Here is a 27,591-nt window from a genome sequence, read left to right as displayed (position 1 = left end):
CCCTCCCCCACTCATGCTCACTCTCTCCCTCAAAATAAATAAATAAATCTTTAAAAAATTAAGTGGACAATTCTGTGCAATGAGAAGTTGATGCTTCAAACTGAGAAGTAGGACTGCTATGTCCACTGAGCCATGGCGGGTGAGCGGCAGGAACTTGAGCGAGGCAACATGAGAGGCTGGAGGATCCAACGGTCACCTACGACCTGGCCTGCAGAACACCAACAGCTAGGCCTTGGCCTCCAAAGGAGGAGGTGAGAGGTGCAACCAGCTCAGTGACAGTTAATTACTTACTGGGCACCAACTCTACCTATGCCAGACACTGTCCTAAGCACAGGATGTGGACCGTATGAAAAAAACACTTTTTAAAGAAAATTAAAATGTGGTGACAAAAGAATATCCTGCAGCACCTGGGTGACTCAAGTCGGTTGAGCATCTGACTCCTGATTTCAGCTCAGGTCATGATCTCATGGTTTCACGGGTTGGAGCCCCAGGTCGGGCTCTGCACTGACAGTGCGGAGCCTGCTTGGGATTCTGTCTCCCTCTCTATGCCTCTCCCCACCTGCACTGTCTCTGTCTCTCTCAAAATAAATAAACTTAAATATACAGAACAGATATAGATATATATATATATCTATATCTCCTACACACTCCCAGGGGCTCAGGGGTAGGGGTCATATAGACAGAATTAAACAATCAGAATGGCTTCAGACTTCTCAAGAGCAAAACTGGGAGCAAAAGGCAATTAAACAAATGCCTCCAAAGCTCTGAAGGAAAATTATTTCCAATTTCCAATTCCAAAGCCAGCTAAACTCTCCATCAACCATGGGGACAGAATAATAACATTTTCAGACATACAAGGTCTCACAAACTTTTACCTCTCATGCACCATTTCTCAGGCTACAGGAAGATGCGCTCAAGCAAAATGAGAAGTCAAGAAGAAAACATGGAACACAGGGCACAGGGTCCCCCGGGGGGAAGACGGGGCTCTCTGCACCCACCACCGGACGAGTGCTGGAGACGGCGGGTGAATCAGCACCAACTTAAAAAGGAAATGAAAACAAGATAATTAACTCCTAAGGAAACAAAAGGTCAAATAGGAAAAGCAATCACACAGTTCATTACATAAATCAGCTCTGGCATTTATACGGTCATAAGAACATAAACGGTAAAGACACACCTAAACAAAATTTAAATTCTGCGGGAGCTTATGCAGATGCAAAGGGGGAGCACCTGTGTGGTGAAGCGAAGCAAAGAAAGAGCTCAGTCCCAATTATCTAGAACGGGAAGTCAAAAACTGAAAAACCATCAGGGGCGCCTGGCTGGCTCAGTCAGTAGAGCACGGACTCTTGATCTCAAGGCTGTAAGTGTGAGGCCCTCGTTGGGTGCAGAGATTACTTAAAAGTAAAATCTTTAAAAAAAAAATCATCAGACAGCAACATAAGCCTGTTATTTAGAAACAGCAGTAATTATGTAAAAATTGTATTTCACTTAAAAGTAGTGAAAACGGGACCGTTTCACAGGTGGCTGTTAGTTAAGCCTCTAGCTTTGGCCCAAGTCGTGATCTCCCGGTTTGTGGGTTCGAGTCCCATGTCGGGCTCTCTGCTGTCAACGTGGAGCCCATTTCGGATCCTCTGTTTCCCTCTCTTTACCCACCCACCCCTGCTCGTGCATTTGCACTCTCTCTCAAAAATAAATAAATTTTTTTTTAAATAATTTTAAAATAATAAGTGAAAACGGGTGCCTGGGTGGCTCAGTTAGTTAAGCATCTGACTCTTGATTTCGGCTCAGGGTTAGTGAGATCGAGCCCCAGGTGGGGTCTGCGCTGACAGCACAGAGCCTGCTTGGGATCCTCTCTGCCCCTCCCCCATTCGCCTCCCCTAATAAATTTTAAAACTTTAAAAAAATGTTTACTGGGGGCTGGGTGGCTCAGTTGGTTAAGTATCTGACTTTAGTTCAGGTCATGATTTCGTGGTTTGTGGGTTCGAGCCCTGCATCGGGCTCTGTACTGAGAGCTCAGAGCCTGGAACCTGCTTCAGATTCTGTGTCTCCCTCTTTCTCCGTTCCTCCCCCGCTTGGGCTCGCTCACTCTCTCTCTCTCTCAAAAATAACATAAACATTATAAAGAAAGAAGAAACGAAGGGAGGAAGTGGAAGAGAGAGAGAGGAAGAGAGAGAGAGAGAAAGAGAGAGAAAGAGAGAGAGAGGGAGAGAAAGAGGGAGAGAAAGAGGGAGAGAAAAGAAAGAAAGAGAACGAAAGAGATTAAAAATTAAAAAACAACAACAACAACAACAACAACAAAAAGTTACTTCTAGGAAGAAGGAAAGGGGGAGCAAGCCAGGGGCAAAAACCAACACTTATGAAACTATGTGACTCTGAAACCCACGGGTCCCATTCTCACTGCATCACAGCCAGAGTCCCTGTGCTCCGCCTGACTTAAAAGGCAACGGTGCCAGTCCTGACCACCGGCTGACATGGTTTGTGCAGGCCTCCCCTGGGCAGGATTACCTCCACTAGACACGCCCACTCCAGCTGTCCTTTCGACGCTCATCTTTAGGAAGCACGTCACTAGGGGGGCAGCCCACCCCCAGAGGGGTGGGGAGAGCGAATGTGGAGAGGGATTATAAGGTGTCTGGAGTTCTTCTGTACAGGACAGTGTCTCCTCTCTGCCTCATCCCTCATTTACTTCTTTAACCATTAATGTCAATATGGACAGGAGCTGTTTGTTTTATACCCCAGGTTTTATCTAAAGAATACTCGTTACTACACACACCATGTTATTTATTTTGTGGCTCAAACTGTCTCAGTTTGGGCCAGTGAGAGTTCTGTCAACCGGCTCTCATGTTCTGTTGACACGCTCCTACCCCTTTGCTTTTTGAGCACTTCCGTACTTTCTAGCACCACAAGATGTCCCAGGCTCGTCTTGTCCTCTCCCTGCCCCAGCCCTAGAATCAGCCATTATCTGAAGGGGCCTTGGTTTGTTTGACGGTAAAATGGTTTCGGAATCCAAAATTGGGCCCAGCGAGCTTCTTCTCAAACCTGCAAACCCATCCAACCGTGAGGAAAATGTCAGACAAACGCAAGTTGAGGGCTATTCTACAAAATATTGACCGGTACTTCACAGACCAGGAAAAACAACGGCTACGTGTGATATGGTGTCCTGGATGGGGTTCTGAACAGAACAAGGATATTAGGGGAAAACTAGTAAAAGCCAAATAAAATGTGGAGTTTGGTTAAAATTACGTACCAATGCTAGTTCCTTAGTTGTCATAAATGTGCCATAGTAATGTAGAATGTTGACATTAAGAGAAATTGAGTGCAGGCATGCAGGGATTTTGTACTGTCTTCCAACTTTTCTGTCAACAGAAAACTATCCTAAAAAGTTTGTTCTTTAAAAATCTACCTACAAAGAATACAAAAAAGTATGCGTGTAACTTTAATAAAGACAAAACCAGGAAAGCATACACGTGCTCTGCATAGTAAGAACTCACATCTGTGCAGGATTTTAGTTTCTGGAGTATTTCCATAGGGGTATGGTTTTTGTTTTTTTTTAATAGGGTTCATTACCAGCATGCAGCCCAACGCGGGGCTCAAACTCACAATCCTGAGACCAAGACCTGAACTGAGATCAAGAGTCAGACGTTCAACCAACCGAGCCACCCAGGGGCCCCACGTGTATTGTTTTAGAAGAACAAAAGACAAAGTCTGTGAGTGGTTTAGGCAACAATCATTACAATTCCCACTTACAGATGAGGAGACGGACCGTTGAAGACACGTAGCCCACACTACCCAGAACAGGAACAGAATCCAAGCTCCCTCCACCGCGTTCAGGTGCACCTTTGATTTAGTGACCACACTGCTGTACACGCACGCGTACACACACCACAGGCACCCTGTGCTTCTGCTGGTTCACCAAGAAAACAGACAAGCACCTCTCCGGACTGCCTGGGGTTGCAGGCAAAGGAACATCTCAAACCCTCAAATATAGAAAGGATTTGAAACTTCGGCCACAATAAAAATAGACCAACCTAAGTGAGACAAGAATAGAAATGCTGAATACACTGAATATTTTATAAGACAGAGAAATTAAACCAGAACTGGGTGGACGCTAAAAGTACTTTTTAAAGATTATACTCGATCATACATACTGAATTTTTGTCATACCAAATCATCAATTTTCATGTAATGCTATTTCCCATCTCTACCACCTGATCTTTTCATACATTTATACTCCCTTTATACTTACATGAGATTTATACTGCCTACAGACAATGAGATTATACACGCACATTCTACAAACAGGGAATACAATTTTCAATAGTTTGACAAATTTTAACAAACCTTCCCCCTCTCTCAAAAATTAACCAAAAAAAGGGCATCTGGGTGGCTCAGTCAGTTGAGCATCTATCTGACTCTTGATTTTGGATCAGGCCATGATCTCACGGTCCCCCCACTGGGCTGTGCACTGAGCACAGAACCTGCCTGAGATATTCTCTCTCTCTCTCTCTCTCTCTGTCTCTCTCTCTCTCTGTCTCTCCCTCTCTCTCTCTCTCCCCCTCCCCGCCCCTCTCCCCTGCTCACACTCTCGAAAGAAAAAAAGAAAGAAAGAAAGAAAGAAAGAAAGAAAGAAAGAAAGAAAGAGCGAGCTAATGTAGTAAATATATTTAAAAGACGTGTGGAATTAGATCAGTGGTTGCGGTTGCCCAAAATACAGAAAAAATTCACCAAATTGTATACTTTAAAATAATAACTTTTATTTTACGGGACTTAAATTTCAATTTTTTTAAAGAATGTGATAGAAAAAAAACGACAGAGTGAAGGACAGCCAAGAAAGAAACATGAATTATTCTGACAGGTTTTTTTTAATTTTTTAACCTTTATTTATTTTTGAGAGATTGAGAGAGGCAGAGCACAAGCAGGGGAGGGGCACAGAGAGCTGGAGACAGAATCTGAAGCAGGCTCCAGGCTCTGAGCTCTCAGCACAGAGCCCGACGTGGGATTCGAACCCACGAACTGCGAGATCATGACCTGAGCTGAAGTCGGATGCTCAATGGACTGAGCCACCCAGGCGCCCCTGACAGTCTGACTATGAAATGAAGTTCCTACAAAAACAAAGTCTAGCACAGAAAAAGAAAAATAAGATAGAAGAACAGATAAATGTTTACTTTGCCAATACTGGTAGCAGAACATCACGACCGAGATGTTTTCCCAAGAGATCTGTGAGCTGAACCAGTGGGAAACACAGCCAGCTAGACTCACAGCCCATCTCTCTACACACAACCATACGCCGGACTGAGCACTAGGCACAGAGAGGGAGAAACGAGAAGCAGCCAGAGAACCTCTAATGAGCCTACAGCAAATGACTGAAGTTGTATTCACGGAAATATTCAGTGCCATGATCTGAATGAATGTCTGTGTCCCGACAAAACTCATATGTTGAAACCTAACCCCGAAGGTGATGCTATTTTGAGGTGGGTACTTAGGTCATGAGGGTGGAGCCCTAAGGAATGAGATCAGTGCTCTTACAAAAGAGACTCCACAGAGCTCCCTCACCCCTTCCGCCAAGTGAGGACACAGAGAAGACAGCCATCTATGAAGCAAAAACCAAACCTCACCAGACCCTGAATCTACCAGCATCAGGTCTTGCAATTCCCAGTCCAGGACGATGAGAAATAAATTCATGGTGTTCATAAGTCCCCCAGATTATGGTATTTTGTTATAGCCACCCAAACAGACCAAGACATTCAGTATCATGGAACTCAAGATTACAGAGTGTGTTGTGCATTAAGTAATACAAGTGTCAAAACTTTAAAATGATTTCGACTCAGATCATGATCTCATGCATGGCTCATGAGATTGAGCCCTGCACTTTCAGCGTGGAGCCTGCCTGGGCTCCCCTCTCTCCTCTCTGTCCCTCCCCAATTCATACACACACACACACACACACGCTTTTTCTCTCAAAAAAAAAAAATTTTTTTAATTAAGTGAAGGACCAATCAGTTCCACCACTGGGTAAATACCCAAGAAAACTGAAAACATGTTTACATATAAAAACCTGCACACATTGGGGCGCCTGGGTGGCGCAGTCGGTTAAGCGTCCGACTTCAGCCAGGTCACGATCTCGCGGTCCGTGAGTTCGAGCCCCGCGTCAGGCTCTGGGCTGATGGCTCGGAGCCTGGAGCCTGTTTCCGATTCTGTGTCTCCCTCTCTCTCTCTCTGCCCCTCCCCCGTTCATGCTTTGTCTCTCTCTGTCCCAAAAATTAAAAAAAAAAAAAAAAAAAAAAAAAAAAACTCTGCACACAAATGGTCCAAAACCAATGCTGGACAAATGTAGAACTTTCACACCAGTAGTTTGGTATTATTCGTAACAGCCAAAATGTGGTGTATCCACACAATGGAGTATTATTTGGCTATAAAAAGGAACAAAATACTGATCCATGCTACAGCATGGTTGGGCCTCACAAACACATACTTAAGTGAGCCAAGCTAGACACAAAAGGCCACATATTGCATAATTCCATTTATATGAAATGTCTACAGAGACAGAAGTAGATTCATGGTTGCCAAGGGCTGGAGGGAAAGCAGGGTGGTGACTGACTGCTAATGGGTTCAGGGTTTCTTTCTGGGGTTATAAAAATATTCTGGAATCAGGGTCACCTGGGTGGCTCAGTCAGCTAAGTGTCTGACTTCGGCTCAGGTCATGATCTCATGGTTCGTGGGATCGAGCCCCACATCAGGCTGTGCTGACAGCTCAGAGCTTAGAGCCTGCTTAGGTTTCTGGGTCTCCCTGTCTCTCTACCCCTCCCCCCCCCCACTCTGTCTCTCCCTCTCTCAAAAATGAATAAACATTAAAAACAATATTCTAGGGGCGCCTGGGTGGCTCAGTCAGTTGAAAAACAATATTCTAGGGGCGCCTGGGTGGCTCAGTCAGTTGAGTGTCTGACTTTGGCTCAGGTCATGATCTCATAGTTTGTGGGTTCAAGCCCCGCATCATGTCCTATGCTGACAGCTCAGACCCTGGAGCCTGTTTCAGATTCTGTGTGTGTCTCTCTCTGCCCCTCCCCAACTCACGCTCTGACTCTCTCTCTCAAAAATAAATAAAAACCTTAAAAAAAATTTTTTTAATATTCTAGAATCAGAAGTTTGTGTGACCCTGTGAATTTTTTCATAACAGAAACATTTCAGTATAATATACCCAGAATTTAATTTTTTAAATGTTTACTCATTTTTGAGAAAGACACAGAGCACATGCAGGGGAGGGGCAGAAAGAGAGGCAAATACAGAATCCGAAGCGCCCCAAATTTAGTGATTCTTATTTGGGAAAGAGTAGGCAATATGCAGCTGTCTAAAATATATTTATTATTATAATACTGTGTTATATTTAGAAAATAAAATAACTCACAACTGTGAGCCTATAAAGGGGTGTATCATTTGCCTTTTTATCTAAAGATGTCATGGTTGGAAATTGATTGAAAGACCCTAGGAGGCCTTTTTGGATTTGGCTTAAAATGTGAACCTTAACTGTTATACAAGCTAGGGGAATAACACCTCTCCTCCCCACCGTTTACCCTCTCCTGCCTCCACCAAAAAGAAAAGCAAACATCAGAAAATTCAAGAATCAAGAGTGCCTAGGTGGCTCAGTCAGTTAAGCATCGGATTTTTGGTTTTGGCCCAGGTCATAATCTCACAGTTCACTGGTTCAAGCCCTGCATCAGGCTCTGCGCTGACAGCAAGTAGGCTGCTTGGGTTTCTCTCCTCCTCTGCTCGCTCGCTCTCTCTCTCTCAAAATAATAAATAACTCAAGAATCACTGTTTGTTTTCACATTTTTTAAAGTAATCCAAATGCCTAATGTGGGGGTTGAACTCACAACCCCAACATCAAGAGTCACATGCTCTTCCAACTGAGCCAGCCAGGCGCCCACTTTCACCTCTTCTAAGTCAAGTAATATTCCCCCTTTGATTCTGCACTATATAATTTTTGTCCTGCAACTTCAGAGCCAAAACATAAGTGCATTTTTACCTCTAATATTACCATTGGTCACTTTGCTTTTTAGTCACAATAGGTAATGTGTTTTGTTTTTGGAAGTCACTAAATAAACTGAAGAGGACTTGAGATTTTAGTTGTTTAACAAAAGGGGAACATAGGATAAAAATAGTGAAAAACGAAGTTTTCTATGATTTCTTGACAAAGCTAAATAGATTAGGTTCCAAAGTGGGGTTTTGTGTTTTATTTTCTTTGGTATGTATCATTAACTGAAGGAAAAAAAAAAATTCTGGGGCAGCTGGGTGGCTCAGTCAGTTAAGCGTCTGACTTTGGCTCAGGTCATGATCTCATGGTTCGTGAGTTCAAGTCCCACAAAAGGTTCAAGCACCTCTGTGCTGACAGCATGGAGCCTGCTTTGGATCCTCTGTTGTACGCGCCCCCCCCCCCCGCCCCTCCCCTACTCTATCTTTCTCAAAAATAAACATTAAAAAAAAAAAAAACAGGGGCGCCTGGGTGGCTCAGTCAGTTAAGCGGCCGACTTCGGCTCAGGTCACTATCTCGCGATCCGTGAGTTCGAGCCCCACGTCGGGCTCTGTGCTGACAGCTCAGAGCCTGGAGCCTGTTTCAGATTCTGTGTCTCCCTCTCTCTCTGACCCACCCTGTTCATGCTCTGTCTCTCTCTGTCTCAAAAATAAATAAACGTTAAAAAAAAAATTAAAAAAAAAAAACCAATCACTAAATTCTACTCAAGGGAGGATATGCTCCATCAGGAACCTCCTAATGAGAAACTTCATCTCTGGGCCATGAACTGACAGAGACAGCTGAGAGAGACAATTCCAGAGCTTGCCACAAACCCATTACAAAATGGAAATTTTATGGACTCATCATATTCTTCTTGTACACTGTACCTCCTCCAATCTAATCTTCCTCAAACCTAACCTAACTTAATCTAATCCTTTCGGGGCGCCTGGGTGGCTCAGTCGGTTGAGCATCCAACTTCAGCTCAGGTCATGATCTCACAGTTGATGGGTTCAAGCCCCGCATTGGGCTCTGTGCTGACAGGTCAGAGCCTGGACCCTGCTTCGGATTCTGTGTCTCCCTCTCTCTCAGCCCCTCCCCCACTAGCACTCTGCCTCTCTCTGTCTCAAAAATAAACATTAAAAAAAATTTAATCTAATCCTTTCATCTCCTCTTCTAAACTTAAATCACAAGAATAAGCTGAATGCATGAATTGTGCTGGCCTAAAAATCACAAAAATCTGTGAGGTGGATGTTTCAATACTAACGACTCCAAGATGTTGTAACATCTAGGAATTTGTTTCCATCTTAAAACTATAAACCACTGGATAAAACAGGAGGCATGCATCTGCCTCTTTGATGAATCTATCGATGTGCTTGCAGAATTCGAGACACGAAGGCAGTCAGAACTCCCTGGGTTCTTTCCCCACAGCCATGCTCAAAAAAGTCAACTGTGGTTCTGTTCTGAAATCAGTCCACCTCTAAGTACACAGATCTTCTAACTCCACAATAACCTAACCACACCACTATGTGAAGTGTGCACATATCCCAGTGTGCACACTGGCTTTGCCTGTCAATGACCAGACAGCACCTAAAGAAAGAGTTTTACAAGAAGGCCGTGTCCCCCACCAGCTGGTCAGGGGCCCACCCCGCTGCCAAGCAGGGCTCCTGGCCAGAGATGGGCAGTGCATTAGGTCATTCCGTTTGCCATGAGACATCTCTTCAGATGCAAATTTTAAGCATGACAAACCACAGAAAAGGGTACTACATGAAAATATAGGAGAACATGCTTTTTCCTAAATCAATAATGAGTAAGCCCAAATGATGCAGATGTCTCTATTACAAGTCTTTGAACAAACAAAAAGGAAAAACAGCTTCATCGGACCGTGTGACTAAGAGAATACAAAAAACAGGGTGTTATGGGAGCCTGGGTGAAAAAAAATAGAGCATTCATGATGTGGTTAAAAAACAGCATTTTTATTTCAAAATGAAACAGGACAGGGGCACCTGGGTGGCTCAGTCGGCTGTGTCCAACTCTTGATTTTGGCTCAGGTCATGATCTCACAGTTCATGAGTTTGAGCCCCGCGTAGGATTCTGCACTGACAGCAAGGAGCCTGCTTGGGATTCTCCCTCTCTCCCTCTTGCCACTCCTCTGCTCATGCTCCTGCACACATACTTTCTGTCTGTCTCTCTCTAAAATAATTTAAAAAAAAAAAATTTTTTTTTTAACATATATTTTTGAGAGAAAGAGACAGAGCATGAGCAGGAGAGGGGCAGAGAGAGAGGGAGACACAAAATTGGAAGCAGGCTCCAGGTTCTGTAGTGTCAGCACAGAGCCCAACGCAGGGCTTGAACTCACTAGCAGTGCAATCATGACCTGAGCTGAAGTCGGACACTTAACTGACTGAGCCACCCAAGGGGCCCCTCTAAAATAATTAAAAAAAAAAAAAAATTTTTTTTTTACATTTATTTTGAGAGAGCGTACGCAAGCAAGGGAAGGGCAGAGAGAGAAAGGAAGAGAGAGAATCCTAAGCAGGCTCCACAATGTCTGCAGGGAGTCCAACATGGGGCTTGATCCCACAATCCATGAGATCATGACCTGAGCCAAAATCAAGAGTCAGACACTGACTGAACCACCGAGGCGCACCCACAATTAAAAGATTTTTAAGAGGCATCTGGCTGGCTCAGTCCATGAAGCATGAGACTCTTGATCTCGGGGTTGTGAGTTTGAGCCCCACGCTGGGTGTAGAGATATTTAAAAATCAAATCAGGGGGCACCTGGGTGGCTTAGTCGGTTAAGCATCCGACTTCGGCTCAGGTCATGATCTCACGGTCCGTGAGTCCGAGCCCCACGTCGGGCTCTGTGCTGACAGCTCAGAGCCTGGAGCCTGCTTCAGATTCTGTGTCTCCCTCTCTCTCTGACCCTCCCCAATTCATGCTCTGTCTCTCTCTGTCTCAAAAATAAACATTAAAAAAAAATTTTTTTTTAATAAAAATAAAAATCAAATCAGGGTGCCTGGGTGGTTCAGTTGGTTAAGCGTCCAACTTCAGCTCAGGTCATGATCTTGCAGTTCATGGGTTTGAGCCCCGCGTCAGGCTCTGTGCTGACAGCTCAGAGCCTGGAGCTTGCTTCGGATTCTGTGTCTCCTTCTCTCTCTGTTCTTCCCTTGCTCATGCTCTGTCTCTCTCAAAAATAAATAAAGATTAAAAAACAATTTTTTTAATCAAATCTTTAAAAAAATACATGTTTGGGGGTACCTCGGTGGCTCAGTTGGGTAAGTAATCTGACTCGATTTTGGCTCAGGTCATGATCTCACGGTTTGTGAGTTTCAGCCCCACCATCAGGCTCTGGGCTGACAATGCGGAGCCTGCTTGGGATTCTCTCTCTCCCTCTCTCTCTGCCCCTCCCCTGCTTACATTCTCCCTCTCGCTCTCTCTCAAGATTAATAAATAAACTTAAGAAAAAAAAAAGTTTTCAAAAAATTTTTAAATAAAAAAATATATATGTGTTTTATTCAGTTCCCTGGGGAGAAAGGAAATGGGAAGATAGACAACTTACTTATACCTTACATCTTTCATTTTCCAGAAAAAGCATACATCTTTTAATGATTTAAAAACAGTTAAAACAACAGAAAGCCAGAACCATAAAAGAAAAAAACTGACAGAGTAGAATTCATCAAAATTTAAAATTACTGGTTATTAAAGGCACAGTCAGGGGCGCCTGGGTGGCGCAGTCGGTTAAGCGTCCGACTTCAGCCAGGTCACGATCTCGCGGTCTGTGAGTTCGAGCCCCGCGTCAGGCTCTGGGCTGATGGCTCAGAGCCTGGAGCCTGTTTCCGATTCTGTGTCTCCCTCTCTCTCTGACCCTCCCCCGTTCATGCTCTGTCTCTCTCTGTCCCAAAAATAAATAAACGTTGGAAAAAATAAAAATAAAAAAATAAAGGCACAGTCAAAAAACATATAGTTAAGTCCTAGACTGGGAAAAAATAATTGCAACGTATACATCTGGCAAAAAGACTCATACTCAATATGTAAGGAATTACTATTCTCAATAGTAAAAAGACAACCTTTCTACACAGATAAGACTCAACACACATGTCACAAAAGCAGGTACCTATAAGTGCCCATCACCAGTCATCAGGGAATGCTCACAAAGCCCCTAAAACAAGGTGCCACTACACATCCACTAGACTGTGGAAATAAAGACAAGTGATAGCAAAGGCCAGAGAGGACGCGGAGAACGAGAACACTCACACACTGCTGGTCCAAGCGTAAACTGTACAAGCACTTTGGGTCTGTTTCTTTAAAAGTTAATCATACAGCTATGCTACGGGCAATTCCACTCCTTATTTATCCAAAAAAACGAAAACGTTATGTCCACATGGTCTCACACAGGAAAGAGCACCCCCCCACCCCGGCCATGTGCATCTGGAGGAAAATGGCTAAACTATGTGTGGTCCACATCCATACAACAGAACACTACTCAGGAACAGAAAGGAACCACCCACTGACACAGGCAACAACACAGATGAATTCCAAAAATGGTATGCTGAGAGAAGCTGGCTGCAAAATACATATATTGTATAATCTCATTTACATGAAATTCTAGAATAGGAAGAACCTGTGTTTATAAAAATCAGACCAGTGGGGTACCTGGGTGGCTCAGTCGGTTAAGTGTCAGATCCCGATTTTGGCTCACACCATGATCTCAGTTTCATGGGTTTGAGCCGCACATCAGGCTCTGCACGCCGACAGCATGGAGTCTGCTTAGGATTCTCCCTCACTCCCTCTCTACCCCTCCCCCACTCGCTCGCTCAAAATAAATGAACTTTTTAAAAAAATAATAAAGTAGTCAAATTCATTGAATCAGAAAGAACTGTGTTTGCAGATGGGGAGGTCAGGGATGGAAAGCTGTTATTTAACGGCCGTAGAGTTTTGGTTTTGCAAGATGAAAATGTTCTAGACATCAGTTGCACAACAATGTGAATATAGTTAATTTTTTACCATATCTGTAAAAGAACAGAAATTAACTGGGGCGCCTGGGTGGCTCAGTTGGTTGAGCGGCCAACTTCAGCTCATGTCATGATCTCGCGGTCCGTTGAGTTCAAGCCCCGCGTCGGGCTCTGTGCTGACCGCTCGGAGCCTGGAGCCTGTTTCAGATTCTGTGTCTCCCTCTCTCTCTGACCCTCCCCCATTCATGCTCTGTCTCTGTCTCAAAAATAAATAAACGTTAAAAAAAAATTAAAAAAAAAAAAAAAAGAAATTAACATTTTCCCCGTTTGGTCAGTACTACAAATCCTTTTAAAGCAGGCAGAATAAGGGGGGCCTGGGTGGCTCAGTCGGCTGAGCGTCCGACTTTGGCTCAGGTCATGATCTCACAGCTGACGAATTCGAGGCCTGCGTCGGGCCCTGTGCTGACGGCTCGGAGCCTGGAGCCTGCCTTGGATTCTGTGTCTCCCTCTCTCTCTGCCCTTCCCCTGCTCATGCTCTGTCTCTCTTCGTCTCAAAAATAAATAAACAAACAAAACAAAACAAAAAAAAAGCAGGCAGAATAAGTGCATTTAAGGAAAAACAGCCCACCTGGATTCACCCTAAAAATGAAGGCCTGACAAGCAGCTTTTACTGGTCACCTACTCCACGCCAGACTCTGTGGAGAACACAAACACTACAATGCCAATGTGGTGGCTGAAACGGTACACATTAGCCAGAGACCCCAAGGAGTCACCATGGACACTGCATCACTTGGGCTTCCGAAGTGGAACTGGCCAAGGACTTCCCAGGTGAAGGCAACTGCAGCCTAGCATTACTGTGATTCCTGACAGCAAAGCGGCTCAAAGCTTGAAGTGTACAAGCAAAAATACCTGAATTAGAGGCCTGACTTCACAGCTGCGCACCTCTGGTTTGAGTAACTCGCCCTCTCTGACCCTCAGTTTCCTCCACAGTAGAATGGAGAGGAGTACTACTGCACCAATTTTAACTGGTTTGGGGTTAACTTCACTATTATCAGTTTTATTAGTAGTGGTATAGGGAACTTCAGAGAGGCTGGGACATAAATATACACCTTATACAATCAAGGAACAATCCAAGGCTTAAACTTAAGTAACTGGGATATTTTAGAACCAAGGAAGTAACTTATACTTTACATATGCACTTAACTCAGCTTAAAATGCTTGTTCTATTGATATTAACCTACCTGCTTTATTTTTTAAGTATGGACATCATACAAAGCATATTTTAAAAAATTGTTTTTACATTTATTTATTTTTGAGAGACAGAGTGCAAGCAGGGAGGGGCAGAGAGAGAAGGAGACAGAGAACCCGAAGGAGGCTCCAGGCTCTGAGCTGTCAGCAGAGAGCCTGACAAGGGGCTTGAACCCACCACCAACTGTGAGATCACGACCTGGGCCGAAGTCAGATGCTCAACATACTGAGCCACCCAGGCACCCCCAAGCATATTTAAAAGCACAGATCCAAACTGTTTTCATCTGCCTTCAAAATTTAGTTAAAACATAGTATTGTAATAACTTTGTATGTTGACAGATGATAAGTACACTTATCGTGGTGAGCATTTTGTACCGTCTATAACCATCAAATCACTATGTTGTTCACCGGAAACTAATACTGTATGTCAACTATACTTCAATTAAAATGAGTGAATTTTGGGGGTGCCTGGGTGGCTCAGTCGGCTAAATGTCCCACTCTTGGTTTTGGCTCAGGTCATGATCTCAGTTTGTGAGTTCGAGCCCTGCATCAGGCTCTGTGCTGATGGTGTGGAGCCTGCTTTAGATTCTCTCTCTCTCCCTCTCTCTGCACCTCCCCCATTCACGCTGTGTGTGTCTCTCTCTCAAAATAAATAAGTTTAAAAAAAAAAAATGAAAAAAAAGTGAATTTTTAAAAATAGCTAAGACTGGGGTGCCTGCATTGGCTCAGTCAGTTAAGTATCTGACTTGGGTCAGGTCATGATCTTACGGTTCATGGGTCGGAGCCTGGATCAGGCTCTGTGCTGACAGCTCAAGGCCTGGAGCCTGCTTTGGATTCTCTCTCTCTCTCTCTCTCTCTCTCTCTCTCTCGCTCGCGCTCTCTCTCTCTCTCTCTCTCTCTCTCTCTCTCTGCATCCCCCCCCACACACACACACACTCGTTGTTGGTCTCTCTCTCAAAAATAAACATTTTTTTTTAATTGGGGGGAAGGGCTCCTGGGTGGCTCAGTCAGTTAAGCGTCTGATTCTTGATTTCAGTTCAGGTCATCATCTCACAGTTCGTGAGTTTGAGCCCTGTGTTGGGCTCTGTGCTGACAGCTTGGAGCCTGTTTGGGATTCTGTCTCCACCCCCCCCGCCCCTCCCCCACTCACCCTCTCTCAAAAATAAACATTAAAAAAAATTTTTTAATAGTTAAGACAAAAATAAAATCTGAATTCATTTTGACAGAAGAGTATGTTAATTGGGAGACTTCAGGGCAGAAAGACACAACGATGCCCTGGGAGACAGCATGCAGATCATTTCTGAATTAGCACACCTGCCTTAGGAGGTAATATTCTCAGGAAAAATTTGAAAGGTCGCTGATAACCTGCTAGAAGCCAAATCAGTAGATCTATCCAAATCTTCCTTGACTTCTTAGCCACCTGGACGTCGACCTCCTCTTCCACCTATCTTAGGGTCAACTCCACAGTCTCTACAAGTGTCAGAAGCTCTCAGAGAGGTCATTACAGACACCACCACTGGCTTTCAACAAGATGATAAGGTCTTCCAAATCTCTGACTGCAGCCTAAATATTTGTCTTGAACTCCAAACCTAAATCTCCAGCTGCCCACCATCCACTTGGGCACCCCACAAACACTTCAGATTTAACCTATCCAAAACCAAGCTTACCATCTCGTCCTCCTCTCATTTTCCCCATCTTGGTGGGTATTACCAGCCAGTGAGCCTCCCGTTAGTGACAAGGAAGTAATTCTAGATGCATTCCTTCAATAAACATTTATTAAGTGCTTATAAAAATCCCTGCCCTCATGGAGATCGTGGACATGAAGTGAAAGGGACGGACAATAAACGAAGAAATTAAATACAATGAAAGCATACCGTAACAATGACAGAAGTGCTAAGGAACATGGGGAAGTGGGGACACGGGGACATACAGAAGAGCAGGCTCGGCAGGAGCCTGGGTGTGCTTAAGTGAGGGCCAGAGTCAGAATATGAAGGAAAGGCATGGGGGCAGAGTGCTTTCAGGACTTGGCGGCGGAGTGACCCGATCCAACGCCTGCCCTAGCAGCTCGCTCTGGCTGCGACACTGCCACTCCGTGCTTTCCAGATTGCAGTCCGACTCTTACTGGTCTGCTCACTCCCAAGTCAGGGCCACTGGAACCCTTGAAGCCATCTCTAGTCCATTTGTATCACCGTTCCTACTGTCGCGGCCCCAATTCAGGAGCTCTCAGTCCGCATGTGGGGCTAAAACCTCCCATCAAGTCTCACCTTGGTTCAAATCACCTGCCACACTACCTGCGCTTTCTAAAGTGTCACCACACTCTCAAGAATCCCCCAATCCTCCTTCCTGCTTTCCTTCTCTCATCTTCCCTTTCCACTCCTGCCCTCCCCCCCCCAACTTCACTCCCCTCTACTGCAATGCCGCCTCAGGGCCTATGTCCTCCAGAACGGCCACTACCAATCCCTGGCATTTGGTACTTTTGAGTCTCATATCCAGAATCACCTTCTCAGGACACTCAGCACAGCATTTAACCTAACCTGCAGTACCCATCAATTTTCCTCTGTCTCCACACCAGACTGAACTCCAAGAGAACAGTCTCTATTTCCCCAACTACTTAGCACAGCACTTGCCATTCAGTTGGGTTATTTATTTTTTTTTTTTTAAGTTTATTTGTTTTTGAGAGAGAAGAGAGAGAGGCAGAAAGAGGGAGAGACAGAGGATCCAAAGCAGGCTCTGAGCTGTGAGCAGAGCCTGATGCGGGGCTCAAACTCCCCAACTGCAAGATCATGACCTGAGCCAAAGTCGGAAGTTTAACCAACTGAGCCACTCAGGTGTCACTCAGCTGGTTCGTGATAGACATTTAAGAACAAGCTTTCGGGGCGCCTGGGTGGCTCAGACGGTTGAGCATCCAACTTTGGCTCAGGTCATGATCTCACAGTTCGTGAGTTCGAGTCCCGTGTCAGGCTCTGTGCTGACAGCCCGGAGCCTGGAGCCTGCTTTGGATTCCGTGACTTCATCTCTCTCTTCTCCTACCCCGCTTGTGCCCTGTGTGTGTGTGTGTCTCTCTCTCTCAAAAATAAATAAACTTTAAAAAAAAATTTTTAATAAAAATTAAAAAAAAAAAAAGAATCAACTCTTGGTTTCATTGATTTAAAAAAACAAAACAAAACAAAAGACCAAGCTTTCATCATTTACCATGCTAATCATTTTTATTCTATGTCCTGAAATTTGACACTTAAAACTGGCCTGTACTTCTGTTGAGGGTATTACTGATGACTTCTTTGTTACATAAAGTCCTGGTTTCTTATCATATTCCACTTATGTTTCCATGTTATATGAATCTTACAAATTAATCAACTTTTATAGTCCCATATGGAAAGTTACACATCGGCTTACCTATTTTTCAACGTTACAGAACACGCTTAAGAACGTATAATTCTTTAATGTACAATTTTAAGTAACTACAGTTAACGTTTTATTTATTTTAAAATACTTACGATACTATACGCCCCTCCCCGGTGGCATTTTCTCTCTTCTTCCTGCAGGTACGGTCTTGATTCCCATGCATGTCTTTCTAGCTTAACTATGTGTTGTCTAGCGTTTTTAGAAGGCACTCGCAAGCAAAGCGAATGAGCCAGGTCACAGTGAAGTTACCACCCGGGGTCTCCCACACCCTCAGCAACATCACAGGGCTGCCAAGGCTCCACTGCATCATGATGTTGCATTCTCTGATGACCTGGAGAAGCTGGCTCTTAAGACTGCTTCCCACGTGTAATTCCCCACAATCTGAAATTAATATTTAGTCTCGTTGTATTCCTAAACATATTTAAGAAACAGAACGAATCAAATTTTGCACCCCAAAGAAGGCTTGCTGCCAATCCCTGAAAGAAGTAAATTCAGTAATAAGACCAAGAGACTTAAGAAGGTTTCCCAAATTCCTAATGGGTTTTTCACTGAACTATTACAACGTATTCTGAGCTAATCATTCGGACCAATGGCTTAGTCATGCTGTACCAAAAAAAAAAAAAAAAAAAAAAAAAGGCCTTAGAATTTAATGCAAAGAATCAAAGAACTGCCCTTTTACATACCAGTTTAAATAGCGTATTTCAAATGTTCTCTTCTCACACTTTTTAAAAACATTTTTGCAGGTACTCCTTATTAAACGTGTAACATGTAAAATCTTAGTGTGTTTTTGAATGACAAAACAACAAGGAGCAACAATTCTATCACAAAATCACCTGGAGCTACAAACGTTACGTTATAAAACCATCCAACCCACCAGGCACCAATTTTACTTCCTTCGTGTTTCATTTTAGTTTCTGTTTTGTTGTTTTTTAAGGAAAGAGGCGCACCATATTTGACAACAGCGTAAGTATTCCAAGACCAGGGCCGCTGCAAGTTTCGCACCAGAGCAACGCCAGCCCAGGTGAACACGGTGCAAGAAACAGACCCTGCACGCTTCCGACCCGCCCGGCAGCCCTTTGCCGGTGAGCATGACAGGCGCGTCCGCCCAGGGCGGTGCCGCCGGAGAGGGCGGGGGCCGGAAGGAAGAGGGAGGATTCGGACAAAGCCAGCCGGGCCGGCCGCCCCTCCCCGCGCGCCGCGTTCCCGGGGGCGGCCCTATCCCCCTGTCGCGCGGCTCCGGGGGTCCGCAGCTGTTCCCCGGGGCCGCCGCCCCCGCCCGCCCGCCCGCAGCCCGGGCCGGGGATGCGCACAGGAGGACGTACACGGGGAGGGGCCGGGACCTGCACTGGAGACCGAGATGGGGAAGGGGCTGTGGCCGGGGATGAAGTCTCGGCGGGGGCGGGCACGGGACGTGGATGAAGACCCAGGGCCGTGGCGCCGGGAAGGGACCGGGCACGGACGACAAGTGAACGGGGATGAGGAGCCGGGCGGGGCTGGGCCCGGGAAGAGGAGCCGAAGGGGATGTGGCTGAGGGCGTGGGACTGAGGACCGCGGTCCGGGGAGGGGAGATGGGTGAGGAGGGGGGTGCGGCCGGGCTGCGGACCTGAAGGGGACCGCGGACTCACCGTGCTGCTCCCGCGGGGCCGCGCGCTCGCGCTGTCAGCACCGGGAGGTCGCGGGGCGCGTGCGCGGAGCAGGATTGCGCGGGGCCCTCCGCCTCGGCTGCCTCAGGAGCGGCGCCGCGGTCACGAGCGAGGGGCGCTGGCGGGGCCGCCCCGCAGCATCCTCGGCCGCCCGCGAGCGCTGTCTCCCGCGGCTCCTCCCTGTAGCCGCCGCCCTGCGCCCGCCGACTCCAGCTCTGCTCCGGCTCCGCCGCTCCCGCCGCCGAAAATGGCGTCTCGACGTCCCTCCCCCGACTCGGCGCTCCCGCCCCACAATGCTGCGCGCCGCCCGTGACGTCACTCGCCCGCTGCCGGGGGGCGGGGCGAGGCGAGGCGAGGCGCTGCCTGGGAAACTGAGGCCCGCGCGCGGCCGGGGTCCCGGCCCACGCGCTAGAGGAGGGCGCTGGGGCGCTGCGCCACCGCCCGAGACCTCTGCGCGCCCGACGGCTGCCCCAGCCTGCGCCCCGGCCCTGCCCTCCTGCTCTCCCGTGTCCGGAATGATGGTCACTGTGTGCCATGCCCCTTATTCACGCGTTTTATGGGCGCGTTTCAGTCGCTCTGGAAGCCACAAGGAGGGGCCAAAGGAAGGGGTCCCCAGCTCCTCCAAAGGATCCTGAGGAGCTAGGCTAAGCCACGAGGCCTCTCTTTCTTCTCCAGAGAAATCTAGTCTTTGGTTAACGTGCTGACCCTCCCCATCTTATTGTTCCTTCGCCCTAGTGTCGTCGGATCCTCAAGAATTAGAGCTCAAGCGGAGTTTCCAGGCGCTCCCCTCAGCCACAAAGGCCTCGCACAAATTGCACCTCTAGTGCCTGGCAAGGGCAGACGTGCCACCTCCTGCTGCTGCACCCCTCCCCCGCCCCCCAACAGCAGCCTTCACCAGCCCACACCCCTGGCCGCAGTGCCACGACCTCCAGCCCCCGCCTGAAGGGCAGTGCTTCCAGGTCAGAGAGCGCTCCTGGGCCTCATACTGCTGCATCGCCAGCTATGCAGGCCTGACTCAGCAGTCGGGCCCGGAGGACGCATGCTGATTCAGTGGGCAAGGCTCAGCTTTCTTTGCCTGCCACCAGCTTGGGAGAACCACCGCCCCCCCCCCCCCCACCAGATGCCTGCAGATGTCCCAAGTGCGGGGGCCCTGTGGCAGTATTAACCAGGAGGTGTTCCTACACAACACACTTGCTTTTGAACTGCTGTGCTCTAAAGATGTATCAGCCCAGCACCAGCAGCCCTTTTAACCCTGGAATTACACAGTCACTAGGGAAGTTAAGTGCTCCCAGGTTCTCACAGGGAGGTCCAATTACTTTAGTATCATATAAATGCAAAGATCAGCTTAAAAGGGGTGAGGGAGAGGCAGTGCGTCAAACCTTTCCACACTCCCTGAGTGATTTGGCCACACTGCTGTAACCAAAGTGCTCTCGAGAAGAGAGAAACAAACAGGCTGAGCGAAGCTCCTTTCTCTGTAAATCTGGGCTTAGTGATTGTTCGCTCCACTCACCCAGAAATCTGAGATGCTTAATGTCCTCTTCTAATGAGTGGCCAAGATCCTACCTCCTTAATATTGCTTTAGTCCCTCCCCTCTCCGTCCCCACTCCTGCCACTCTGTTGAGGCTTTATCATCATGCTCTTTTATCCTTCGGACAATTATCTGTTGAGCTGTGGTGATCCCACTATAAGAGCCAAGGTGCGCTGGTAAACAGAATAGACAAGATACTTGCTCTTGCTCATACGGTGCTATGCGGAGAAAAATAAGGTAATGACAAGGTGGTGGAGTGAACTCTGACACAGGCAAGTGAGCTGAGACCTAACTGACAGGGAGAAGCCAACTGAGCAAAAGGCAAAAGTCCTGAGGCAGGAATGAGTCCGGAGTGTTGGGGAAAGAGAGAAAAGGCCGATTCATCCACCACACCCACAGATCCCTGAATCTGATCCTGCCACTTCCTTCCTGGAAAGGCTTCAATGCACCCATTGCTCAGGGCGAGAAGCTGGAGCACAGGCATTTGGGGCCATCCTCGCTCAGAGCCTCACACTGAGACTTGTAATCCCCCACCCTCACTGAGCAGCCCTGGCCATCCTCAGCAGCTTTCAAATCCTTGCTTTAAAAAAAAAAAAAAAAAGTTTGTTTATTTATTTATTGAAGCACGCGTGAGAGAGAACAAGCTGAGGAGGGTCAGAGAATCCAAAGGGGGCTTAGTGCTGACAGCAGAGAGCTAAATTCAGGGCTCAAACTCATGAACAGTGAGATCATGGCCTGAGCAGAAGTCGGACGCTTAACCCACTGAGCCACCCAGGCGGCCCCCTCTCAGTTGCTTTCGACCCTCTGGTCCTCACAGCAGCTCCAAGAGAGGCACTGCTCTCCCCTTTTACTGCAGCTAAGGCCCTGCAGGCTCCCTGGCTTGCTAACTGATTCCCGGACAGGGATTAACTCAGCTTTAGGAATCAGAAGGGAGCAGCTCTGCCCTTCCTATGTGGGCACTAGCAGAGCTGAGGAGAGCCCTTGTGGTGGAAAAGCCTCAGCAAGGCTACCCAGGGGCACCACATCCATGATCTGTCCTTAACCACAAACCTAGAGGACCAGGGCCCTGGGAAGCACACACCTATCTGCACAAGGCTTGCTGGCCTCCAGCATCCCTGTGGCCACCAGCTTGCTGGGCTAGCCAGGGTCCCAGGACATTAGCCAGGGTCCTGGAGGGTGAGGCTGTGTTCAATGGGGGCAGTGGGGGGACCTTTGGAGCAGGCTCTCTCCCTGCTCCCTTAAGTGCTCTTCCATTCTGAACATAGGCAGCCTGTGTGGGTGAGCCACCTCCTCCTCCTCCTCTTTGCCTGTCTGTCTCCTGCTTTCCCCAAAGTAGATGCCTTGTGCTCTGCCTTCCTCTATTTCCGTCTCCTTCCCCACCTTCTCTAACCATTCGCTTCCCTGTTCTGAAACCTGAGAGATCAACAGGCAGCCTGGAGATCTATCTAAACAAAGGCTGGGGCTCGTGTAAAGACTTGGAGGCAACCTACAGGACCCAGATGAAGCCAAGACTGAAGTCCCTTGGTCAAGGAAAAGAGAATGTGAGAATGGGGTGCCTGGCTGGCTCAGTCTGTTAAGCATCATGATCAGGTCATGGTCTCACGATTTTCTAGATCGAGCCCCGCATCTGGTTCTGTGCTAGAAGCACAAAGCCTGCTTGGGATCCTCTCTCTCCCTCTCTCTCTGCCCCTCCTTTGTATGTGCTCTGTCTCTCTCTCTCAAAATAAATAAATAAACATTTTTTTAAAAAAGCAAAAAAAGTAAGAGCGAAAACATCCAATGCCAACCTCCTGCAGATGGCCAGCACCTGGGAGTCAGAGAGAAATCAGGAACATACAGTCTGGTACTCGCTTCATTCCTGATACTTACTGAGAACTACTGGTGTCAGGTGTGAGGCTGGGTGATGGGAGAACAGACACCCCTACACTGGCAGACAGCCTGTGGAGCTGAGACAGAAGGCCCAGGTCAGGTTTCGAGCGGGGAAGCCCTATGTCCCTCAAGGGTCAGGGGGCTTCCTGGACGAAGGGCATTCATGTGGCCGGTGGTAAGGATAAAGCAGATGAGTCCAAGTGATGGAACTTTAGGGAGAAAAAACAGTGCCCAACAGAGAACGCGCGCGCGCGCGCGCGCGCACACACACACACACACACACACACACACACACACACACAGTGATTTGTCTCCATTGGAAAATGAATAGGGCTCCCATCTTTTTTCAAAAGCATTCATCTTTTCACTATAACTGTCTGTGGATGTCTCCGTCCAGGAGCTGCCCTTTGCGGTAGATTTCCCGAGGGGTGTGCAGTCCCGGGGCCAGCCCCAGTCCATTAGTGTCTAAAGAGGAGAGGGAGGGAAGGGGCGGAAGGGAGGGAAGAGGAACCGGAAGCCTGCCTTTGGCGGCGTAGCGGCGCTGAGAAGCGATCCTGGGTCGTGGGTCCTCACGTCAGGAGGGGGCGACCTGTCCGGGTCGTCCTGGCCAAAGACAGGCCCACGCACCCTCGGAGGGACAGGCAGGGAGGAGGGTAAGCACAGGCCGTGTGGCCTGTACCGCCCGCTTCGCGCCAGCCCCGCTGTGCTTCCTCCCCAACACCCCACGCAATCCCGTGGCCGCGCCTCCGCCCCACCCCAGCCTGGGCACCGCCCCCCGACCTGGGCACCTCCCCCACGCCCCCTTCAGCCTGGGCACCCCTCCTCAAGCCCCCTCCAGTGTGGGCGCCACCGCCTTGCCCCTCCAGCCTGGGCACTGCCCCCCCTCCCCCCCCCCCCCCGACCTGGGCGCTTCCGCCACGCCCCCTTCAGCCTGGGCGCCACCCCCCACATCCCTTCAGTTTGGACGCCACTGCCTTCCCCTCCCACCTGGGCACCGCCCCCCACACCCCCAACCAGCCTAGGCACCGCCCCCACGTCACCTCCAGCTACCGTCCCGTCTTAGAGAGGCTTCCGGACGGCGGCCTGGCATCTGGACCGGAACCCAGGGCCGGGGTCTACTGGTGCTCTGCGGCCTTGCTCTCCGCCCAGGCCACGCCCGCCATGGTCTGCGGCTTCGGTTCTGAGAACCACCTTTATCAGATTTGCAGGGTGTTTTTTTCCTTGAGGAGCTCGAGCTGCTGACCTTAAGCTGCAGGGACCGCCCCTCAATCCGAGGAACACCGCGGCACTTTGGGCGGACAGGTCAGGATGGGGAGTGGGCAGCTCCATCAGTCTCTCTCTCTCTCTCTCTCTCTCTCTCTCTCTCTCTCTCACACACACACACACACACACACACACACACACACACACACAGTTTACTCTGAATGCGGGAAAGTTGGGCCTGGGTCCTGTTCGGCGAAGTCAGACTGCCACCTGACCCAGGCCCGCAGCATTCCTGACAAGCCCCTGCCCACCTGCGCGCTGGGCCAGCCTGTTGCCCCGAGTAGAAAGCCGGGATGATTTCGCTTCTGTGCTTTGGGGACCCCTACACTGCCCCCGCGAGAAGACCAGCTGCTCCGCGGAAAGGCCCAGCCACCCCAGTGCCCTGAGCCTGCGTCCAGCCAGCCAGCCAGCCGCCGGCCGGGCCAGAAGGGAAACTATCCTGGATGGTCCAGCCCCTCCCACAGCCACGTGTGGGGCCCAGGATGCCTCCACGTGCAGACGTGATGCTCAAACACAGGCAGGAAGGGCAACTGAGTCTGGTGGAGAAAGCACCTCGGCCGTGTGTGGGTGCATACACACCACTCACCATTGAGCCCAAACGTGCCTCTGAGCCGCAGCCCTAACATTCCCAGACCCAGGAGACTATCCGACTACACACCCTCTCCACGAACTGCCAGACGTAGGAGATAAAGTGCTGGACCTCCCACAGTATGTGGCCTGGAAGCCTGACCTGTTTTATGTGGCTGTCTACAAAGGGTAATGCCAGAAACCGGAGGAGGGGAGGGCAGCTGTTACTGAAACACTTGCAATGTGGTTTGATGGATAGGAAGATAGAAATAAGCACTGGTGGGGGTGGGCGGGGTTGCAACTGGCTGGCTTGGCGGGCGGAGCACACGACCCTTGATCTCAGGCCCCACAGTTGAGTATAGAGATTGCTTAAAAATAAAATCTTGGGGCGCCTGGGTGTCTCAGTCGGTTAAGTGTCCAGCTCTTGATTTGGGCTCAGGTCATGATCTCAAGGTTCGTGGGATCAAGCCCTGTGACAGGCTCTGCACTGATAGCACAGAGCCTGCTTGGGATTCTCCATCCCCCGCCCTCCCCCAAAATAAGTACACTTAAAAAAAACACAAAATCTTATAAAGAGAGAAGAAGAAAAGAAAAGAAAAAAAAAAAGAAAGGAAAAGAAAAGAAAAGAAAAGAAAAAAAGAAAAAGAAAAAGAAAAGGAAAAAAAGAAAGCACTGGGGACCTGGAATTAGGCACATGTCATGGAAAACAAATTCTCCCTGGGAATCTGCCCATTTTATCATGAAAATACTCAAACATGCAGGAAAAATGTACGGTGAAGACCACATACCCACCACCTGGATTGTACAATTAACATTTTGCATTATTTATCTCCTGTCTCTCCATTTAACCAAACCTCTCTCTCCAGCCCCCTAGACACTGGCATGCGTATCATTAATGGTGTTCGATGTTTGTGTTTTCAGGGGGAATTTACACAATGTGAAATGCACACGTCTGAAGGACACCATCTAGGCACTCCAATAAATGTTTATATGTGTAATGGAACCTCTATCAAGAAATGGAATGTTGACCCCACAAAATTCCCTCGTGCCCCTTCTCAGTCCCCCAAGCACTGTTCTGTTGCTTTGTTTCGTTTACTATAGTTTACTTTGGCTCTAGTGTGTTATATAAATAGAATCATACAGTATCTGCCTTTCATGTCTGGCACCTTTCACCCAACTGGCAGTTTTTACACTCACCCAGGTTGATTGCCGCTCCCCTGTGGATGAGACCTTGGGCTGCCTCCACTCTGGCTGATAGGAATAAAGCTGACCTGAGCTCTCTTGCACGTCTCTGGGAAATGCGGACTTTTCTTTTCGCTTGGGTGAATACCCAGGAAAGGAACTGCTAGGCTATAGGGTAGGTGTATGTTTAGCTTCATCAGAACCTTGTAGACCTTTTTCCTAAGCAGTTGACCACCTTCTGCCCCAGCGGCAATGGAGAAGCACTCACGCATGGCAATTGCTGTATAGACATCCTTGAGACGGTCTGCCGCGAGGGACGGTCAGTGCCTCCGCTCACTAGGCTCCCAAGCCAGCAGGAGTGGGAGAGGCGTGGAGAGGCGATGCTCAGCCACACCTACACCCGTAGGGGCACCACACCTGGATTACAGAGGGGCCTTGGGAGGTGGCAAGGGACATAGTTCCTCAGTGGCAGCCTGGCCCCCAAGGCGCAAAGTTCCTTCATAAGACATCCTGTAAACCAAGGATTCTGCTGTTAAAAAAATGATTTAAAATGTTGGCCTATGTGCTCCAAATATGCAGCAAGAGATGTGGTGGAGACCGGGGAGGACGCACAGCCACGATCTTTGGAGAAAAGACGGCCCTCCAGCAGGGACGGCTCAAATCTGAGGCTCCTGTGGCAGGTTCCACTTCCCAGAAATGGTCACGCCAACCAGTATCTCCCACACCACACATTCTCCTTACAGTGAGATTTTGACACTCCTCCCGTGAAGAGCTGCAGTCTCTGTCCCCTTCCTTTGTTTTTTTTTTTTAATTTTTTTCCATTTATTTATTTTTTGAGAGACATAGACAGAGCACAAGTTGGGGAGGGGCTGAGAGAGAAGGAGACACAGAATCCAAAACAGGCTCCAGGCTCTGAGCTGTCAGCACAGAACCCGATGCGGGGCTCGAACTCACCAACTGTGAGATCATGACCTGAGCCGAAGTCAGATGCTTAACTGACTGGGCCACCCAGGCGCCCCTCTGTCCCCTTCCTTTGAATCTGGGTAAGCCTGTGACACAGTGGAAGTGACACTATGGGACTTCAGAAGACAGGCCTTAAAAGGTGATATTGCCTCCCCCTGGCTCTCTTGGGAAGCTCACTGTTGGAACCCAGCTGCCATGCTGCTGGGGGAAGCCCAAGCAGCCACATGGGGAGGCCACACAGAGAGCACTTGTGCAGATGTCCCCGCTGACAGCCAGTGTCACTGTCACACACGTGAGTGAAAATGTCTCCTGTGAGATAAGCCATCCTTGATGTGCCCAATCCAAACCCCTGACCACACAGTCTATGTGCCTAACAGAATGGTTGAGGTCTGCCGTGAAGTTTTGGGGTTGTTTGTTACACAGCACCAGTAACTGGGGCATCTTGGGACGTTTTCTCGGGTCCCCAAGCACGATCCGTTCCTCTGAGAACTCATGGGCCTTCATGAGCTGGCACCCGGGGGTGGAGGGGCATAGGTTAGGAATGCACCCTCCACACCATTGCCAAAAGCGAGCAGCACCCGCCCCCCAGCTGCTGAGGTGAGGCTGATCTTTGTGGCTCCTGGTGTGATGCACAGCACGGTGGCAGGCACAGACAGTGTGAAAGGAAGGAGTGGGGAAAGAGGACGGAACTGAATTGGGTCCCATGAGGAGCCACACTCAGCTGGAATCAGGAGACTGGGCCCCAGGCCCAGGCTCCTCCTCGGTGTAATCTCAGCCTTTTCCCCATAAAGTGGGGGTCATCAGCCTGTCCATTTGCCTCCCAGGAACATCATGAGGGGATGGCGGATGGGAGCCGGTCCTGTGTTCCACCCCAATCCCTGGGGGGCAGCTGTGCCAATGGCCAAAACTTGGGGGTGCCTTCTTCACGGACTGTGTCGTGTCCCCTCCCCTCGCTGCACCTATCTGCCTCCTCCA

At 48.4% G+C, this 27,591-nt stretch overlaps 1 protein-coding gene and 1 long non-coding RNA gene across 26 annotated transcripts in view; one reads left to right on the top strand and one right to left on the bottom strand.

The window, feature by feature from the left end:
* Window positions 1–19,524, bottom strand: part of KLC1 (kinesin light chain 1) — a 67,975-nt gene extending 48,451 nt beyond the window's left edge. For 12 of the 25 annotated variants that reach the window (XR_007153356.1, XM_047864497.1, XM_047864506.1 and 9 more), the window contains exon 1: window positions 19,227–19,521. Coding sequence is in view for 1 of the 25 variants with exons in the window: in XM_047864515.1 (XP_047720471.1) it covers window positions 876–889 (14 nt within the window). In the remaining 24 variants the exon portion in view is untranslated. Of the gene's footprint in view, window positions 1–875; window positions 1,040–19,226 lie in introns of all 25 variants that reach the window. The other 13 variants (XR_007153355.1, XM_047864512.1, XM_047864493.1 and 10 more) reach the window with 6 other exon arrangements.
* Window positions 19,525–23,173: 3,649 nt separating this feature from the next.
* Window positions 23,174–25,474, top strand: LOC125168965 (uncharacterized). Its single transcript, XR_007153358.1, has 3 exons — window positions 23,174–23,294; window positions 23,842–23,943; window positions 25,393–25,474. It is a non-coding gene; the product is annotated as an uncharacterized LOC125168965 (long non-coding RNA).
* Window positions 25,475–27,591: the final 2,117 nt, after the last annotated feature.

The sequence above is a fragment of the Prionailurus viverrinus genome, chromosome B3 (genome assembly GCF_022837055.1).
Source record: "Prionailurus viverrinus isolate Anna chromosome B3, UM_Priviv_1.0, whole genome shotgun sequence".
Classification (NCBI taxonomy): domain Eukaryota; kingdom Metazoa; phylum Chordata; class Mammalia; order Carnivora; family Felidae; genus Prionailurus; species Prionailurus viverrinus.
This window is presented reverse-complemented; position numbering and strand designations above follow the sequence as displayed.